General features: G+C 43.8%; 1 protein-coding gene across 8 annotated transcripts in view; it reads left to right on the forward strand.

Annotated features, from left to right (window-relative positions):
* The window catches only part of LOC147013243 (adhesion G protein-coupled receptor F5-like), a 104,264-nt gene that overhangs the window by 59,178 nt on the left and 25,086 nt on the right, over nt 1-20,000 (forward strand). For all 8 annotated transcript variants that reach the window (XM_085854915.1, XM_085854916.1, XM_085854917.1 and 5 more), the window contains 6 exons: nt 8,177-8,377; nt 9,334-9,471; nt 9,736-9,935; nt 11,100-11,288; nt 12,124-12,624; nt 12,745-13,605. In XM_085854915.1, coding sequence (XP_085711041.1) covers nt 8,177-8,377; nt 9,334-9,471; nt 9,736-9,935; nt 11,100-11,288; nt 12,124-12,624; nt 12,745-13,605 — 2,090 coding nt within the window. The remainder of the gene's footprint in view (nt 1-8,176; nt 8,378-9,333; nt 9,472-9,735; nt 9,936-11,099; nt 11,289-12,123; nt 12,625-12,744; nt 13,606-20,000) is intronic.

Genomic DNA, 20,000 nt, shown 5'->3' on the forward strand with positions numbered 1-20,000 from the left:
CGGATGAGAGAAGTTTGTGCTGTTGGTTTGTACATAGAGTAAGTGTTCATGGAAGCAATTGCTCGGTATTGAGCCAGTTTCACTGATTTAGATCTTCTTGCAAAGAGCGTACGTATTCCCATCGATCACATTTGTGAAGGTGCAGTCAAACTGACCCATGACTTTCTTCTTATTCCTCCTGAAGTTGTGAGTAGCAATCTGTGGCTGAGAGTGCGGCTGTGCCGCTGATGCAACACCCTCTATCGGTTCTGTGAGGAATCTGAAATTTGGCCAGGGTGCCGGTGATAGCTCATTACCCTTTGCGAAGGACACTGTGAGATCTTTAATGTCCACAAACTAATGCCGATAGAATGGACACCCAGTTTAACATCCATCTGAGGGATGGCACACACAAACACACTGTTGCCTCGCTCTGCCAACGAGACACCAGGATGACAGTTTGTAGCTTGGCCAAGATTAAAACTTAGATGAGATGGCTCAGGGCCAAGTGTGCATACCTCTAGGCCATCCTGCGAGCCCACCTGTGACTTTAGTACTATTTTTGGCAGAAATACGTGACAGTCTTGATGAAAAGGCAGGTGTTACAGCTTTATGAATGCTTGAATACTCCTTGTGGTCAGATAGTAATGATGCTTTTATAAGAAACCTTTTCTGTGCTTGGTGCCTTGGTGTCCAGAAATGAAAAAGGGAGAGCCTGAAGGCCTTCATCTTTGGGGATGATGGTGTAAAGGGATTTGATGTACATAGTGAATCAAAAAAAATTATCATTGGGAAACATGAACTGTTCAAAAATTGTGTGTGTTAATGGTGTCCTTGATGATGGAGGGTAATGACCGGATGAAAGTAGCCATTTTCTTGGCAAGATAACTGATGATCAGTTTGGTTGGGTAACTCCAAGTGTAAATTACAGGATGACCGGGTTGTTGACCCTGTGAATCTTTGGTTAAAAAGTAAATATGTGACATGATTGCAGTGGTGATGATGAGGTTGGAATCAGTTGGTAGGAGGTGTTTATGGAAATCATATATTTGATGATCTCCTTGACAAACTATTGCCAAAATGATGGTCTCCTTGACAAAAAAGCCATCCAAAACCATCAAACATGTTGAAAAGTTTTGAGACACGAAGTGTGACAGGCCAAATTAAAGGACAAAGTGGTCAAAAACCTTCAGTGAGAACACTTGACAATATAGAGGCTGTAAGAGAAGTTTTTCAGAATTCGCCAAAAAAGTTGACACGCCGACTTGCACAACTGGGGAGAATTTCTTGCATGACCATTGGCAGAGTCATACATGACAATCTGAAACTGTATCCATCCAGGATACAGTTACTGCGTACGAAAACCTGGTGTTGTCTTAGTGGTTAGGCTGGCTGGCTTGGGATCTTAGCGTTCTGAGCTTGAGCCCCGTTGGCTGCTGAATTAACACCAGGTGGGGTTGACTCAGCCTGTCATCCTTCCGAGGTTGGCGAAATGAGTACCAATGTCCTGGTATAGGGGCACAGCATCAGCGGCATAGTCATGCCCCAACAAAATAGTAGCGACCCAGCAGCCAAGCTGCCATATGCAAGAAGAAGAAGACTGCAGTATGAGATCGAAAGAAATGAGGGAAAGGTTCAAATTATGCATGGCCATTGCCCAGCGGATTGAAGAAGACCAGGATTTTCTGGACAACATATTTGGTTTATGATTCCCTCAAAGACCCCCGATGGGGGTCTCTCAAAGCAAACATCTACAAAAACAAAGTTTAAAGATGACATTGAACATCTTTCCACCTACAAGGCCTTCATCTTCAGCATGAGGGAGTACTGCTCTCCCATCTTAGCTGGCTCCCCTGCCTCACATCTTGCTCAGCTTGATGCCATGGAAACCAAGGCCTCCAAGATTATTGAAATCTCTCACAATGAAGCTGAGTCTGTGGACTTGTCACTTTGCCATCACAGACAGGTTATTGGCATCTCTGTCTTCTACTCTGCCTCCTTTCTGGTCTTGCACCCTCTGCTCTTTCCATGCTTTGCCGTCGTGTCCCCCCCCCCCCCAGCATTCTGCAGGGCACATACGGTCACCATCAATCCTCTGCTGGTGAAACTACCTAAATCCAGTATCACTTTTCACCTTACTCATCTGTTCCTATTTTTCCCACCTGTGGAACCAACTTCCAAATCCTCTTCAATCTCATTCTTCCCTCCAGGTCTTTGAGACAGCTGTTCACCACCATCTCAGATTGTCCCCAATCCAAAACCATGATCTTTTCTACCCTTGTTAACCACCCACCCATCTCCACCCCCTCTACAAGCCGGGAAAACCACGCCCCCTTTACGCGTGTCTGTACCCCTCTTGCTAGAGAAACAACGATTTTGCCTCGTGTTGTTGGAATGCAGACCAATTCGAGGAAGTCGAATCGAGCACGCGAGGACCTTGCCTCGTATGCTACGGCCGCAAGGCGAGGGCGCAAACGCTGAAAGACACTGTGGCCACAAGTGGAGGGGACTTGGAGATTTAAATAACCTAACTATAAAATAACTCACAGCGCACACACGAAATTCCCATTAGACATAGGGGATGGATTATAACTGTACATATACTTATCGAAATAACTGAACTATGGGGACTCTGGTTGTTTGTGTGCACAAGGTTTCCAAATCCGTAACAATATCACCGATTCCAAATTTCAACAACTGATACTAATGAAAATTTCCACAATTTAAACCCAATAATTGGATCACTCGATAAACAAACAGAATAGCCGGCCATGTTTAGGGCAATTATGTGTATTCACAATAACTTAAAGTTCTCCTCTTAATAATTAATCGTTAAAACAATTTCTTAATTCTTTAGACGAGGCATGGGGAACCTCCAAGCTTCATCCATCTGTGCGTCTGTGCGTCTGTCCATCTGTGCATCTGTGCGTCTGTCCATCTGTCATCAGTTTATGATTGAGGAACAACTTATTTAAATTGAATGTTATATTTTGAACACAAATTGGAATATGAATCTGAAGATAATTCTGCTGTTTTACCGCACTTTGGTTATGAATTTGTCCCGATCGCATGTGGACAGAGAGGAGTGAGATAATATTTTTACTCTGTCTGCCTGCCAGTCAAACAAAATTTTAAAAATCATTCCAAACAGGAAACCTGCTATTTTTAAGAACGTCATAAAGGACACAAACAACAGGCACGAAGAACTAATGTAACATGGTAGATCGGGCAGTCGGTGGTGGAACAGACACTGCGTCAACGACAGTAAAACCCAGAATTAATTTATTTTTACCCCTTTAAACCTCTTTCAACCTTTATTTAATTTAACACATGAACACTGTAGAATACAAATTGCCTTCTTGTCACTTCTAAAAAACCTCCAGTTTTGCAGTATTTGAACATGTTGTAGAAGGTGGTGTGGGCTGTGGACAAGCCCAAATGGGACTTGTACGGGAGTGGGATGATCCCGCCCCCACGATGTCTCCACTGTCTTGTGTGCATGCCACATGTACAGTGGACAAGTCGTTGGTTCTAGTGGCTTCAAGGCCTGTCTACCTTGCATGTGAAGTCTGTGTTCGGCGAACTACGGGGAGGAAACCACCAGAAGGTTCAACAGGCAGAAAGGCGATCTCAGCAAGCGTCGTGGAGCGCAAATAGGGCAGAGTGAGATACGAAAGACACTTCTGACCATCCACTGCATCCTGACCTGTCCCCAGCCATCTTGACTATGTCTTGCTGCTGGATCCTGATAGGCCAGGACGAGAGAGTGAGGCCGACAATGTGCGCACCTCCCTCTCACTTAAATCCAAGTCGCGCGCAAGTCATGACTTCAACCCCATACTGTGCAACCTCAAGTCCTGTAGCGATGGGAGAGAGGCGAAGCAGCGGGTGCGGATACACTGAAAGCTGTAGTCACAAACCTGCACACAGGTGGCCCAGGGCATAGGATCGCTCTCTACTGGACCGAAGTAGCAGTGGAGTTTGGCAGCCCCCCGGGTGTCTGAGCAGCCCTCTCTAGGATTCGCTCTGCTCACCTCCATGGAGGAAGGGGCTAGAAAAGGTGCCTGAAACATAGTCTGCTTCACTTCATCCTGGCCACCACACCGTGGCTGGCGGGGATCCCAATCAGTGGTCGAAATAACAAGAAAAACAAGTTGAAGATGCTCAACCTCAGCACGTGGAACGTGCGAACCCTGCTGGATAACACCAAAGCAGATAGACCAGAAAGAAGAACTGCACTAGTCGCCAAAGAACGAGCTCGTTACAATGTGGACAGAGCAGCACTGAGTGAAACACACCTTGAAGACAAGGGACAGCTCTTAGAACTTGGTGGTGGGTACACCTTCTTTTGGAGTGGTCGCAGCAGCACTGAACGGCGAGAGGCAGGTGCTGGATTCGCCATCAGATCTCACCTCGCTCGAAAACTTGCCAAGCTTCCCGAGGGCATCAATGATCGCCTGATGACACTTCAACTCCCACTTGGAAACAAGAAGAGTGCAACGTTGATCAGCGCATATGCCCCAACAATGACCAACCCGGATGATATCAAAGACAAGTTCTATGAAGAACTTGACGCCCTCATTGCAGCAGTCCCACAGTCAGAGAAGCTTATTGCCCTCGGGGACTTCAACGCCAGAGTGGCGACAGATCACCAGACTTGGGAAGGGATCATGGAAGACATGGCACCGGCAAGTGCAACCGCAACGGCGTTCTACTGCTGAAGATGTGTGCCTTACATGACCTAGTCATCACCAACACACTCTTCCGCCTCCCCACCCATAAAAAGACATCTTGGATGCATCCACGCTCAAGGCAATGGCATCTGATTGATTATGTCATCACCAGGAAGAGGGACAGGCAGGACGTGAGAGTGACAAAGGCCATGTGTGGTGCCGACTGCTGGACTGATCATCGCCTCATCGTGTCCAAACTTAAGCTTCGCATTCTGCCCATGAGAACACCCCAAGGTCAGAAGACTGCAAAGCGGCTCAACATCTCCAAGCTGAAGAGCAGCAAAGTTGCAGAAGAAATCTCCAGTGCCCTTGATGGCAAGCTGGTGGACACACCCCATGATGACCAGGACAGCCTTGAAGAACAGTGGGTGGCTTTCAGAGATGCAGTCCATTCCATCGCCCTTGAACACTTCAGGCCAGCATCCCGCAGAAACCAGGACTGGTTTGACAAGAACGATGAAGAGATACAGGCACTGCTATCAGAGAAACACCAACTGTTCGGAGCACACCAGAACGACCCCACGTCACAAGTGAAGAAAGATGCCTTTGCCAGTGCAAGACAAAATGTACAGAAGGAACTCCGTGAGATGCAGGACACATGGTATAGTAAGAAGGCTGATGAAATCCAGGGCTACGCAGGCAGTCACGACACCAATAATTTCTACGACGCATTTAAGGCTGTGTATGGACCCCAGTCCTCTGGCTCTTCTCCCCTCCTCACAAGACCCAGTTGCTGACAGAGAAAAAGCAGATTCTGGAGAGATGGGCTGAACACTTCAACCAGGTCCTCAATCGCCCTGCTGATATCAACGACGTGGCCATCACTCGCCTACCTCAGATGGAGATCCACCAGGACCTTGACGACCTCCCGACAGAAGAAGAAGTCACAAAGGGCTTCAAGCAACTTTCCTGTGGCAAAGCACCAGGATCAGATGCAATTCCTGCTGAAGTGTACAAAGGAGGAGGCCCTGTCATGGTGCAGAAGCTGACTGAATTTGGAATGTGAAAAATGACTGACACAGTCCATGTGGAATAAAAGGAAGGTCCCACAAAAGCTGAAAGATGCCAGCATAGTCCACATCTACAAGAGGAAAGGCAACCACCAGTCTTGCGAGAATCATCGAGGCCTCTTTTGGGCCTCCTGCCCATAGATGGGAAGATCTTAGCTCGCATCCTGCTCAACCATCTCAATCAACACCTTGAGTAGGGTCTCCTTCCAGAAAGCCAGTGCGGTTTCCGTGCTGGACGTGGAACTGTCGACATATTTGCTGCACGCCAACTCTAGGAAAAATGCCAAGAGCAGCACAACGACCTGTTCATGACTTTTGTCGATCTCACAAAGGCCTTCGACACTGTCAGCAGAGATGGCTTGTGGAAGATAATGCAGAAGTTTGGCTGTCCAAGCAAGTTCATCACGACTGTCCGTCAGTTCCAGGACGGCATGATGGTGAAAGTGCTAGATGATGGAGATGAGTCGGAAGCCTTTCCAGTGATAAACGGCGTGAAGCAAGGTTGTGTTCTTGCCCCTAGACTCTTCAGCATGGTCTTCTCTGCCATGCTGACTGATGCCTTCCATGACTGCCAGGATGGAATACACATCAGGTACAGGACTGAGAGCAGGCTGTTCAACCTCAGGTGCTTGCAAGCTGTTGCAAAGGTGAAGGAGACCATCATCAGATATCTCTTGTTTGCTGATGACTGCGCCCTCAACGCCTGCATAGAGCAGAAGATGCAGGATGAAATGGACTGCTTCTCACAGGCCTGTGAAAATTTTGGTCTCTCCATTAGCACCAAAAAGACTGAAGTTATGTACCAGCCTGTGCCTGGAAAGCCCTACCAGGAACCACACATCACGGTGAAGGGGCAGAATCTACAGGCTGTCGACAGCTTTACCTATCTGGGCAGTGCACTCTCGCGAGTGGTGAACATTGACGCTGAGGTCAATAACAGGATTGCCAAGGCCGACGTTGCCTTTGAGTGACTCCGTGAGAATGTTTGGGAGCGGAGAGGACTCAGCCTTACCACCAAGCTGAAGGTCGATCATGCAGTGGTACTCTCCTCTCTTCTCTATGCCAGTGAGACATGGACTGTCTACAGCAGACACACCAAACAGCTCAACCACTTTCACCTGAGCTGCTTACGTAGACTCCTTTTCATCAGGTGGCAGGACAAAATTCCGGATACAGAGGTCTTGGAACGGGCCGGAATCCCCAGCATCCACACCCTTCTACGGAAAGCCCAAGCCAGATGGGCAGGTCATCATGTTAGAATGCCCGACAGTCGACTGCCAAAACAGCTTCTGCATGGAGAACTGTGTCAGGGCAAGCACTCAGTAGGGGGACAGAAGAAACGGTTTAAGGACTGTCTCAAAGTGTCCCTCAAAGACTTGGACATCAACCTCAGCACTTGGGAATCTCTTGCTCTGGACCGTCCAACCTGGTGTAGCAAGCTCACCACAGGAGCCCGTGCAGCAGAGAACAGAGGCACTGCAGAGGCCCAGAAGAAACGCACCGCGCACAAGGCCCGGGCTTCCTCCACTTCCACTGCAGTACCCATCCATTTATTTCCTACGTGTGGCCGTGCCTTCCGGGCCCGGATTGGCCTCACCAGTCACTTCCGGACCCACAGTCACCAATCTTCCAACTGAAAGTGAAGTCATGGTCATCTTCGAACACAAAGGACGAACAGAAAGTGGTGTATAAATAAGGATGGTGTATAAGACTGCTTCAATATTGCTAAACTTCCAGATTTTTTAAACGATCTTTAAAATCATTATTTTATTCAAATCGAAGTCTCTACTTAACGCTGCGTGGGTATTGCGTTCTATGAACCCTCTCATCTATTCAGTATTTTTAAGTAGCTATTATCACTGAACTCCAAAACAACTTCAGAATAGCAACAACAAGTATTCCCCCCCAAAATGGACACCCTCATCAAAAGGAAGCAATCTCAGAAGTCACATTGGTCAAGCTACTTAAAATTTATATTCGTATAATTAACTGATTATAAAAATGTACTTGATTTCCTTTCAAGAATCAGGATGCTTAGTTATGTTACAATAATTTTTATGTCTGCAGTAAAAGAAAAATGGAATGATTAGTTACATTACGAATCTGTATATGTGTTGTTAAAATTATTAACACGTCACGATGTAAATAACCGGCTTGCAGCAAGTTTACCAATATCTGTTATGGCTCTGATGAGGAAAGGTTCCTTTACTTACTTTAAACCTTAGTCAAAAATAGACCATTCAGATTCAAAGCATCATGATGATATGAATGATCCAACTTCAAGTATCTGCTTTCTTACCCATCACTTTGTACATGATGGTTTGTGTTCTACCTAAATGACGACGCAATAACTTTTCAAATGGGTAAACAGCTCATGATAACAGCGATGGACAGTCGTATTGATGCTATTCAACCTGTTGCTTACAACCACCAACACCTGCTCCTTCTATGCAGGAGAGTACAGCTGCAGCGCTGTTCAAGACCTGAAAACATACGAAGCCAAGCACACACTAAATGGAGTGATTGCAAAGCCAAGAATCATAAACTCTACCCTACCATTCACACAAACTTGTGGAGCTAACGTATCCCTCGAGTGTTGTGTGACTTCTTTATCTCCAACAAACATCAGCTGGACATGGAAGATGGTTACAAATGGTACCTTTGTTATTTTATTACATTATTAAAAAAATGTTCTGTGCCTGTATTTACTTCTTATATTGAACAGGTAATTATTTATTTAGCCTTGAAAACTTATTACATCCTTGACAATTAAGCTTTGAAAATTTTATGTGGACCCAACCGAACCAAACGCTCACACCTGCTCCCACACTACATTTATTCCCCTCACGTCTCTCCTCCTTACCTATTTCTTTATTCTGTTGCTTGTTTTGTCGAACTGTGACCCCACTGTTGGTGTGTTGCCTTCTTATCCTTTGCCAATTCACTCTTTCATGAACCTTGATCTTGAATAGAAAAAAAATAGGACCACTGGACCTGTAGCATATCGGGGCCCTGGCTTAATGTTGTAACCCAAATTTGGTAGCATTCTGACTGGGGGCGGGGGGGTCTGAAGAAGAAGATTTTTTGAAGAAATTTACATGATTTCCCCAAAAATTTACTAAGTCTGCCATTTTGACACACTTCTGGTCATGTCATTGGCATGACCTCCACAATTGACCATCACAACCCTGTCCTAATGTTGTCACCCAAATTTGGTAGCATTCCGACCTGGTGAGTCTGGAGAAAAATGTTTTTGAATAAATTTACCAAGTCGGCCATTTTGACCTACTTAAAGTCAGGTGACTGTAACGAGCTTTGCAATCCCCATTACCAAGCTGTTAGGGTTAGGGTTAGTTGCTGCCAAACGTTGCTGCCAAATTTCAGCCGGATTGGCTCAGCAGTTTGTCAGAGAAGTCAAAATAGGAGATGGACAGATGGGGCATGATGACAATACCTTATCTGGAATTTCGATTCCAGAAAAGCTAAAAATAAATAAAGGGAATTCCCTATGATTAAGATAAATAATAAGAATTGTCCATGTAAGAAAATCTTCTTGAAGGAGTCTGTGCTGTGAGGATATTTTTTGCTTTTAAATGTTCATCCTATTTTAGAAGGAACAATCAAGAACAACTGCTCTTCCTTCAAACGGCAAATTCAAAATCCCTGCCTTCAAAATGAGAATGTTATATGCGTCTTCACGAACGTAGCAGGAAGAGCTCAAGAAAACATCACCATCTCCATCATATCGGGTTTGTGTTTCTCTTCTTCCAACTTTGAGAATACGACAAAGCATTTTATAGGTTCTCACCGCACAAGTTGTCATTTCGTAATTCAGAAAGCCTGTAAAAAAACATCTTACAGTTCCCATTACATTTATATACAGCCTCAAACGATGAACCTGTCCCAATATTTATTTTATCGTAGGGTTTACAAACAACACATCATTTCCTTTTATCTCAGAGATGGGCAATGGAATATATCCTGATTATTAATGTGTTGTTTTTTTTTTATAGAAAATGAAAGTTTTTGCAATCAGACATCGATGGGTGATTACAAATGGGAAAAAACTAAAGCTGGAAGCATGGCCTACCAACATTGTCCTGTTGGCACAGAAGGGAAAGTCTCACATTTGTGCAACAAGGAAAAATGGACGGGAGATATAATTGAAAACTGTACCTCGAAAGAGTTTCAAGAAATCCATGAAAATACAAAAGTAAGTGATTCCAAGTTTTAATATGTAGCACGAGTTTTGACTTTACGTAAAAGTCAAAGGTTTAACTTGTATGTGCGTATTACAGAACAATAAAAATGTTTCTGATGTTCAAGAGAGCTGTTTTGAAGTTACTTTTGCTCCAATTAAAGAAACTTTTTGATATTTTTAATATTCTTGTTACCTCCGCCACTGAAAGTTTAAAGATGTTTTCACCCCTGTCTGTGTGCTTGTTTGTTGTGAAAATCGAAGATTTTTCAAGTACTGTATATTGGTTTGTCGCGTGTGTTTTTTCTGTCTGTTTGCTTGTATGTCAATCTCCGACAGGTCACCGTTTAAACCGATCTTCACGAAACTTAACAAAATGGTAGTTGGTCATAAACAACAACCCTATTGATTTTAAGGTCAAAATGTCAACATCGGCCAGATTTCTAAAATCCTCAATTTTCATCTGATTGACTTGAAATCTGAAGAGTATTTGCATATTGGATCAATTAATTCAACCCCCCAATTGTTGTTGTGGTCAAATTTGGTTTCGGGATCGAGCAAGTATCGTGCTCTGCACTTCTTTCTCGTTTGTTTGTCTCTCTGTTTGTGTGCAGGATATCTCAAAAACATGTGGATGGATTTGGATGAAATTTGGTGGGCAGGTTGGGTGTGAGACAAGGACAAATTGTTTAGACTTTGGTGAAGATCTGGATCTGAATCCGGCTACTAGAATTTTTAAAATGATTCTTCACCATTGAGAGATAGGGCCAAAAATTATATGAAGCATGATATCTCAAAAAGTTGGGGACGGATTCAAACGAAACTTGGTGGACACGTTGGGTGTGTACAAGGAAGAATTGATTAGATTTTGGTGAAGATCCAAATCCAGATCCGGTTATGAAGGGTTTTGTTTCATTTTTAAAGCGATTCTTCACCATTGAGAGAAAGGGCAAAATCAATATCTAGCATGATTTCAAAAAATTATTTGGATGGAGAAAAATGTTCTCCAGGATTAGGCTTTACATGGTGGAGGTATGCACTCGACTGAGTGCCCTTCAAAGCCATTATTTATATTTTTAGTGGAACTAATAAATTTGTTTTTGGAAAAGAGGTACTCGTGTTCACATCGCACCTGTGTTTTATCATCGTAATTTGACAATTATGCATGTTGTGGATCAGAGGCTGCAGGACGGCATTGGGAATGCCACCGATACAATCAAAGAACTCTTTACAAAGCTGCACAATCTCACAAATATGAGCCAAGGGAATTTGTACCTTGGAGACATCGAAGCAGCCAGTGAAGTCCTTGACATCCTAACTTCGGTCTCTGAAGATAACGGCATTATCATAACCGATGACACAATGAAGGTGAGAATTACTTGAAGCTTTTCACCAAAATTTTTTTTAAATCTCTGGTTGTGATTTACTGGATTTGTCAGAATGACTCTCAGGATCTTCCTTTTGTTGAGGTAAGCATCTTGACAAAAGACCAAGAAAGTTTTCAGTAGATTTGATCTCCTGAGATTGGTTATATCCATGGTGTTACAGTTTATATAAGCAGTTGAATGAATGATTCAGATGAGTTTTGATTGATATTGCTTTTCAATAATACCTATTATGTTACTCAAACAAAAGAGATACTTTCAAACAGTAAACAAGCAGTGCTGTTGATTTTTACCCTGTGCACACGAAGCGAAAAGTGGGGTTAAGCAATTGGTTCACTTTGTCTGTCAGTCCCTGTGTCTACAAACATCAGTTTATGATCGAGGAACGACTTAATTTCAATTGAATATTACTATTTGAACATAAACTTGAAATCAAACCTGTCGTTTAACAATACTTTGGCTCTGATTTCGTCCCGATCATGCACGCGCAGAGAGGAGTGAGATATTTTCTTACTCTGTCTACCTGTCTTGCAGTCAAACAAAGTTGGAAATCACGCCAAACAGGAAATTTACTCTTTTTAAGGATGTCATAATGGACACATACACTAGGCACGAATAACTAATGTAACATGTTAGATAGAGTGGTGTAAAAAACTTGAATCAATGGTAGTAAAATTCCGGAATGTGTTTTTCTACAATCTTTAAAATTTCTATCTTGTTTCAATTGAATAATATACTTGAACACAGTAGAACACATATAAATCATGTTGCTATCAAGAAAAACAAACATTTGAAACTCGTACTTTGTCCTTTTGCAGGAAATGGTGATGATTACAGATGCTTTGGTGAATGAAGAATACAGTGATTTATGGCAGAAAATCAATGAGAACAGCAAATTGGGTGGCTCCAAAATCCTTAAGTCGTTAGAAGGTCTCACTAAGTTGTATGTGCCAAACCAAGATGATTTCAGCATTTTAGCAAGGAATATTGAACTGAAAGGGAAACGCTTTGTTAATCCTGAGGGTGTCTTCCAGCAAAAGTTTCCTGATACAAGTGTCTTAATTCCAAGTCAGTTTCTGTCCAGCAAGAACATTGTAGTAACAAGTATATATTTGTCAACGATGTCCAAAATCCTGCCCAGGCGGTTCCCAACATCAGATAAGAATTATTCTGTGGGAAGTGCTGTGCTGAGCACAGTCATCACTGACAATGACAACAACAACGACAACAGCAGCATGGAAATAACAATGGCTTTCACCATCTTCAGCAGCAATTCTAATCCATACGAGTCTCTTTGCTCGTTTTGGAACTACAATGCAGTAAGCAACTTATATATTCCTCAAACTGTAGTTTTATCATTTGTTTCACATTTGAAGGACCATAACCTAACAGCTGCTGTATAACACTTAGCCATAATTCATCTCTTCCCTGCATTTCAGGGGAATGGGGAATGGTCCTCGACAGGCTGCAAGGAGACCGTGGAAGGGAATCAAACAACATGCACTTGCAGTCATTTAACGAGCTTCTCCGTGTTGATTTCTCCCAAAACTGTAACTTCCCTTGGGTTAGAAATCATCACCTATGTTGGCGTGGGAATCTCCATCGGAGCACTCATTATCGCCCTCATCATTGAATTCTTAATCTGGCGCTTTGTAAAGAAGGACCAGCTTTCCAAGATCCGTCACATCATTCTTGTGAACATCTGCGTCACTTTGATCTTTGCTGACATTTGGTTCTTGTTGGCTGCATCGCCACTGGCTAAAGAGAGCTTCTGCATTGCTGTAACATTCCTAATGCACTTTTTCTACATGGGCCTCTTCTTTTGGATGCTTTGTGAGGGGTCTTTTCTTTTTTACAAAGTCGTTTTCCCTTTTCATTTTGCCACATCAACAATCATCATAAGATACTTGTTCATAGTAGGCTATGCCTGTCCAACGATCATCGCCGTGACAACCATTGCAGTTACACAGCCGAGAAACATCTACACACGTGAAGGAACCTGTTGGTTAAACTGGGATCAATCACGGGCTCTACTGGCATTCGTCATTCCTGCTTTCATCATTGTTGGGATAAACTTCATCTTTCTGATGGTGGTATTGTATAAGATTTGCACGCAGGGCAGGATGGGAGTGAGCACCAACAACGATGACACAGCTAAGCTGCAGCGTATCTTGCGGAGCCTAATCATCAAGATGCCCGTCCTGGGCACCACTTGGGGGATTGGTGTTTTTGCTTTCGCACCAGGAGCTGAACAGAATGAAGGCCTTCATTACGCTTTTGCCATTTTGAATGCTTTTCAGGTAAGTCTCATTACCGTACTCAAATAGTACTGCAACTAAAATGCCAACTCACATTACCTGGTATGATTCAAATTAAAGTGGGTTAAAGGGAGAAAAGGGGAGACTATGTGCAACATCTGGGGTGGGGAAAATAAGTGTCAGCAATTGTCCTCTTTTTGTATACATATTTTCTGGATGCATCCAAATGAATTATTTTAGTTGAGCCTCATATTCTTTCTTTAATAAATATAACTAAAATAACAATGATAGTATTTAAAATATATTTCGTGTTGTTTTGTTCTTGCCTTCTGCACAATGAAATATATATTCAATATAAATAATTATAACATATTATTATATTATTTGAGTCAATTTAGAACCTTCATTTATACAAGTTCACTGTTTTATTTATTTCATATCTCATTTGGCTGAAATTGTCAAAGGGTTAGAGATTGTCATTTCAGGCAAAATGTTCAGGCTCAAGACCAGATTCTTCATCACTTCTGGAAACGATGTTACATTGGACCAATTTATCTTCTTTGCAAGTTCATTCCATCCCATATTCACCATTTCTGTCCATTATTCTGAGCCTTGTATACTGATGCATAAGGTGAGGTCATTAGAAGAAAACTCACATTCCCCTTATGGAAGGCAACCCCCTATTGATAGTAACTTGCAGTCTCTTCGCACAGCTCGGAACTATTGTACACCTGTCCTATGAACTAGGGCCCAATATCAGGCTCACTTGGGATCCAAATGCTCCAGCCTCTCACTTTCTTCAAAAGCCTAGCGGGGGTTGGTCAGGTGCGTGTTTGGTACAGGTTCACCTTCTATTCCTTTCCTCCTAAAGGATGGAGTCATACTGGACACTGCTTGAGAAAAAATATAAAACTCCTCAACTCTGCCTTCACTCAAAAGGCCAAAGTCCCAAATCCGATGCCTCCTGGAACAAGCCTTTCCATCTCTAGTTAATGTTGTCAACAACAAACCCCAACAGCATGTGGACTTCTTCCATGCCACAGTGGAGAATTTTCATATCCAGTTCGACATCTCCTCTGCAACTGGATTCCGACGGCATAAGTGCTCAAAGTGCTCTAAGAATAGATACATTTAAATCAGAATTATATAGGTACCTGGAAGTTATGGAGATAGAGGGGTATGGGGATGTTGATTTGACTTTTAGGTAGTTTGAGCATTGATGGGTGATTGGGTACGGAGTGCTGTTGGTGGGGGTCTTGTCAAGGGGGGTTGTGTGGTTGATGTGTGTTTTTAACCAAGCCCATGCCTCCTCCCTCCCCTGAGTGGAAGAAATAAAAGGAAAAAATCCAAAAACTACAACAACAACAAAAAACAACAACAACAAAAAATATTAATTTCATTAATTTAAAACATTTTTTGTATTTTCTTCCTTGGATCTTGTGTTGATAAATTAGTATGGTGTTCGCGCAGGCATGATGGGCTGAATGGCCTCCACCTGTGTTAGATTTCCTTGTAAATTCCCAGGAACCGATGGCATCAGTGCTCTTCAGTTCTGACATCCTCTCTCTCCTCGTGCTCTCTTTCACAGTTTTTCTTGGATAGGCAACTTCCTCCTCCTTGACAAGTTGCAAACTTCACTCCTATCCATAAAAAGGTTGCAAAACTGATCCCCTCAACAAGAGATCTAACAGCCTTCCTCCCATTAAAAGAAAAATAAAACGACAAAAAAAGCAAAATAACCAACCCCCCCCCCCAAAAAAAAATTTGTTCTCCAACTTCCAATCTTTGACAATCAGTTTGGCTTCCAACCTGCATGACCATTCCCCCTTGGATATGTTACTAGATAAGTGAGAGGAAACAAAGAGTGCCTGTGAGTCGGAGGTTGTCAGGATGGGAGGTTGTAAGTGGTGGGATAACTCAGAGGATAATACTAGGACCGTTATTATTCACAATTTACATCAACGATAAATTGGATAGTGTGGTTAAGAGGATGCTTTCTAAATTTGCCCATTACAAAAATATTGGATGTAAGTGAGGTATCAGAGAGGGGGTTGATAAGATTCAGGAAAGCCAAGATACTTTCATACATTGGGCAAAAGATTGGCAGATGTAGTTTAGCATAAAGAAATGTAAGGTGATTGGGATGGATAAGAATAATGAAAATAGGGATTACATCATGCAATGGGTAATATTGGAGTGTTCGTTTACATGGGAGAAAGATCTAGGGGTGGTAATCGATCGGGTGGGAGTGGCAGAGGAGATAGGAGGAGTAAGCAGACAGTTCAGTGCTGGGCAGCTATACGTAAATCTAATGGAGTTTTAGGTTGTATTCACAGGGGGATAACTTATGAATCAAAAGAGGTAGTGTTGACACAGTAAAATAATTTAGTGAGGCGTCATCTCGAATATTGGTACCGACTACAGTAATGGGGTCTGATCTTGACTTCATGTCTCGTCGGCAGTGGCGGACTGAGGGTGTCCGGCACCCAGAGGAAAAACATGATTTTGCGCCCTCCTCCCCCCTAAATGCTTAAGGAAGTGATATGAGTGGAAAGAAAGATAGTAACGTGGGATGCATATTGTGAGAGAGGAAATAACAAATTCTAAGGAGGTTTGACGCTGTTTTCCCACCTTATGGATATTGCATGTGATTTTGTCCTCGCAAATGCAAAGGTGATTGGGATACGCAATAACAAAGAAAAGATAATGCATGGTACATGTTCAATTTGTGTCACCTTCCAGCGCAGTGCTAATCCAAAAAAAAAACGAATCTCTGTAATGGGGGAATCTGAGTTTTGGTCATCACATCGAAGCAATGACATAGCTGCCATAGAGAGAGTTCAGAATAGTGATGAGATTGATTTTGGGCCAAGGTAGACTAAGTTTATGAGGAGTAGCAGAAGGAGACAGGACTTTATACAGGATAAAGTAGGTGGTTATGAGGGGGATATGATGGAGATATTAAAGATAATGAAGGATATAAACAAAATAAGTGCAGAAGAGGTATTCAGCAAAACTGGACAGTGATAGGACCAGGGGACTTTGCCTGAGAGTAAAGAAGAGGAGAATTCAGACAGCAGTAAGTCAAGGGTCTTTCACTCAGACAGTTGTAAATGCATGAAATGGTCTCCCTGGAAAGGTAATGGAAGCAGAAATAGTAAATCGGTTTAAATTTGAGTTGGATAGGTATCTGGAAACATTTGGATAAAGAGGTACATATATATTGTCAGGTACGGTCGGTAGATAATTTTTCGTTAATATGATCGTTGTTATTTTACTGTTAAATTTAAAGAAAGAACATATGAGGACTCCACGAAAAGATTTTCTTCGGATGCATCTGCATAATTTCAGGTCTTCCCCTGTCTACAACAATGATCTTTTCTACCCCCATTAAGCCTTCCCAAGCCCACCTCTTTCCAGGCTCCGAGTTTTTTCTTCCACTGCTGTGATTGAGAGTTTGCGGCTGGATCTTGCTAATCTTGCTAATCTCGTTTCTTCCCTATCTCACAATCTTCCCTATGGCCCTTATTTCTCCAAGTCTCCCTCTATTTTGTACCTCAATCCTGATGTTTTTGTTAGCCCCCTCCCTCCCTCTTCCTCTTTCTGCTGCCCTGATTGTCCAGTTACGTCCTAATCCGTTCAGTGAATTTGAGCTCCTCCACAAGCCTATGAAGTATGGATCGGTGATTGTATACCTGTGTGGTGATTGCAATGTCTGTGAAAGGGTCTCATCAAAAGGTGAATGTGCTGTCTTTGTTCATTGACCCTACTATCATGTTCACCTCCACCCCAGCAACCCGCCCTCCCCCCCAAAAATACAAAAATTATTTTATAATTTTAAACAATAATTGTTTTGTCATGATATACAGTAAATGTATAAAACACCCTGGTGATGTCACTGCTTACCGGACTGCTCTCTTCCCCACTCTTCCACCCCTCCTGCAGTGAATTGAAGTTGATTAACTGTTGGATTGAATTGATGGTGTGGTGCAGATGTAGTGCAGGATTGATGGGTCGAATGGCTTTTTCCTGCATCCAAGTTCATTGTGTTAAGGCCATTTCTCTGGATATCCGAAGAGCTTTTGATACTTTCTAGTGTCCACTCTTGATTTCTAAGTTGTCTTCATTTGGTATTCAGGCTCTCTGCTCAAGTGGTTGTCTGAGTACCTCTAGCAGCAGAAACAGTGAATGACCCTCTATGGTGCCCTTTCCCATGATCTTTCCCTTGAGGTCAGGTCAGGTATGGGAGCATGTGCTGGAGCAGCGCATCACTGCATCCACTTTCCGCCAAAACACCAGGGGCCTCCGTCTGGCCACCCCCCCAGGGAGATGCCTGGCCGATCCTCATCTCCTTGAGGTGCAGATAAACCTGCTGCAACCATGAGGCATGTGGACGGGACCGTTGGCCTCCTGCACACGTGAGGCTCCCTCACTGAGAGAATCTGGTGAGCAGGATCAGCGTCAGGAAAACGAGCCACGTGTCCCAACAGCTGCAGCTGACGCTCACGGACTTTGCAGGTAATAAATCTCATTTGAGTCTCTCAGCAACTGCTCGTTGGACACAAAGTCCGACCAGCGATAGCCAAGGATTCTCCAAAGAGACTTGGTCCCAAAGGAATTAAGTTTCTGTCTCAGATCCCTGGTCAGAGTCCAAGTCTCACATCCATAGAGCAAGACCAGAAGCACCAAGGACCTGAAGACTCGGACTTTCATCCTCCTGCACAGGTACCGGCAGGGCCACACCTCATGATCGACTCAGTGAATCCATGACTCCCCAGGCCCGACCCAGACGTCTATTGACCTCTGGCTCACAGCCAGCAGAGACATGAATATCACTGCCAAAGTGAGTGAATCTCTCCGTGACCTCAACATCCTCACCACAAACAGTTACAGACAAGATAGCCACATCCAAGATGTCATTGAAACCCTGGATCTTAGTTTTGACCGAGGAAACCCATAATCCCAGCGGCTCTGACTCCTCATTCAGCACCACGAGGGCCCCCAAAAAGATATCCAGAGTCTCCGGAAAGATGACTGCATCATCTGCGAAATCAAGGTCAGAGATCTTGACATTCTCAAATGATGCACAGCAGCTTGATCTCTCCAACATACTCCCAAAAATTCAGTCCATGCAAGTGTGGAAAAGTGTGGGGGCCAGTACACACCGCTGATGGACTCCAGTAACAACTGAAAATAAGTCAGAGATGGTATCACCACATCTCACAGCACTCTTAGTACCAGAGTATCGTTTAGACATCAGATTAATCAGTTTTGGTGGCACCCCACGAAGACCAAGAATCCTCCAGAGGGCATCCAACACTTTGCAGAGATCAACATGGGCTGGAAGCAACCCTGCCGAAACTCTCGTCTGCGTTCGGTGAGGACCCGAAGAGCAAGGATACGGTCAATCGATCTCTTTGGTGTAAAGCCTGACTGCTCTGGATGCTAGTGGGGCAGACGGTGGCAAACTCTATGAAGAATGATCCGAGCAAAGACCTTGCCAAGCACTGAGAGCGACGTCACTCCTCGGTAGTTGTTGCAGTCCTGGTGATCAACCTTCCCTCTCCAGAGAGGGAGAGACCCCTCTTCCCGTCAGTTGCGATGATGCCTGTGTTCCAGGCAGAGCACAGAACTGCATGCAACGACATGAGTACAGCATTTCCACCAGCCTTGTAAAGTTCAGCATGGATGCCATAAGTCCAATGAGCTTTAACCCGTTTCAACCGGTTCACTGCAGCCTGTGTTTCCACAAACAAAGGTGGATCACAGTTGATTGGAGGGTCAGGAATAGGGATAGAAACACCCCAAACATCCAACTCGACAGCTGGTGGATCAGCCTGAAAGATCCACTCAAAGTAACCGGCCCAGCTAGCCTTCACTTTTGACTCCTCTGTCAACAGCCCACCACGCTCCGCTCTAACTGCAGTACACCGAGGGATGGGCTTGGAGGAACGCAATGTGGGAATTCCCCTGTAAGCAGGACGAGAATCACTTGACAAAAGATGATGATCTAATCCCCTCACAGATTCCTCGTACATCAGCCTCCTTGTCCACCCTCAGTGCACATACAGTTTTGTGCTTCAGCTCCCTGAACAGCTCAGCTCTGCCATTAAGCCTTGCCTTGCAACTCTGGTCAATGGTATCCAGTGTCCCTTGAGAGACAAAATTCTTCTTCACCCTTTGGTGAGTTCCAAGACATCCACTGGCAACATCAGGGACATTGGTTTTGAAGGCACTCCACAACTCTTCAGGATTCCGCAAAGCACCCAGACCCCCTAAATCCCCACTCAGCCTGTTCGCAAACTCCTCAGCTACCCTCTCATCCTTGAGGTTGCCAACATCTTGCCGAGGCTGGGATGGTACCATTCTCCTGCATTTAAGCTGTAACTTCAGAGTTGCCACAACAAACTTGTGGTTGTTGTTGAGGAACTGAGCAC

Source organism: Eptatretus burgeri, chromosome 14, assembly GCF_056783735.1.
Source record: "Eptatretus burgeri isolate ZD-2024b chromosome 14, Ebu_testis_v1, whole genome shotgun sequence".
NCBI lineage: Eukaryota > Metazoa > Chordata > Myxini > Myxiniformes > Myxinidae > Eptatretus > Eptatretus burgeri.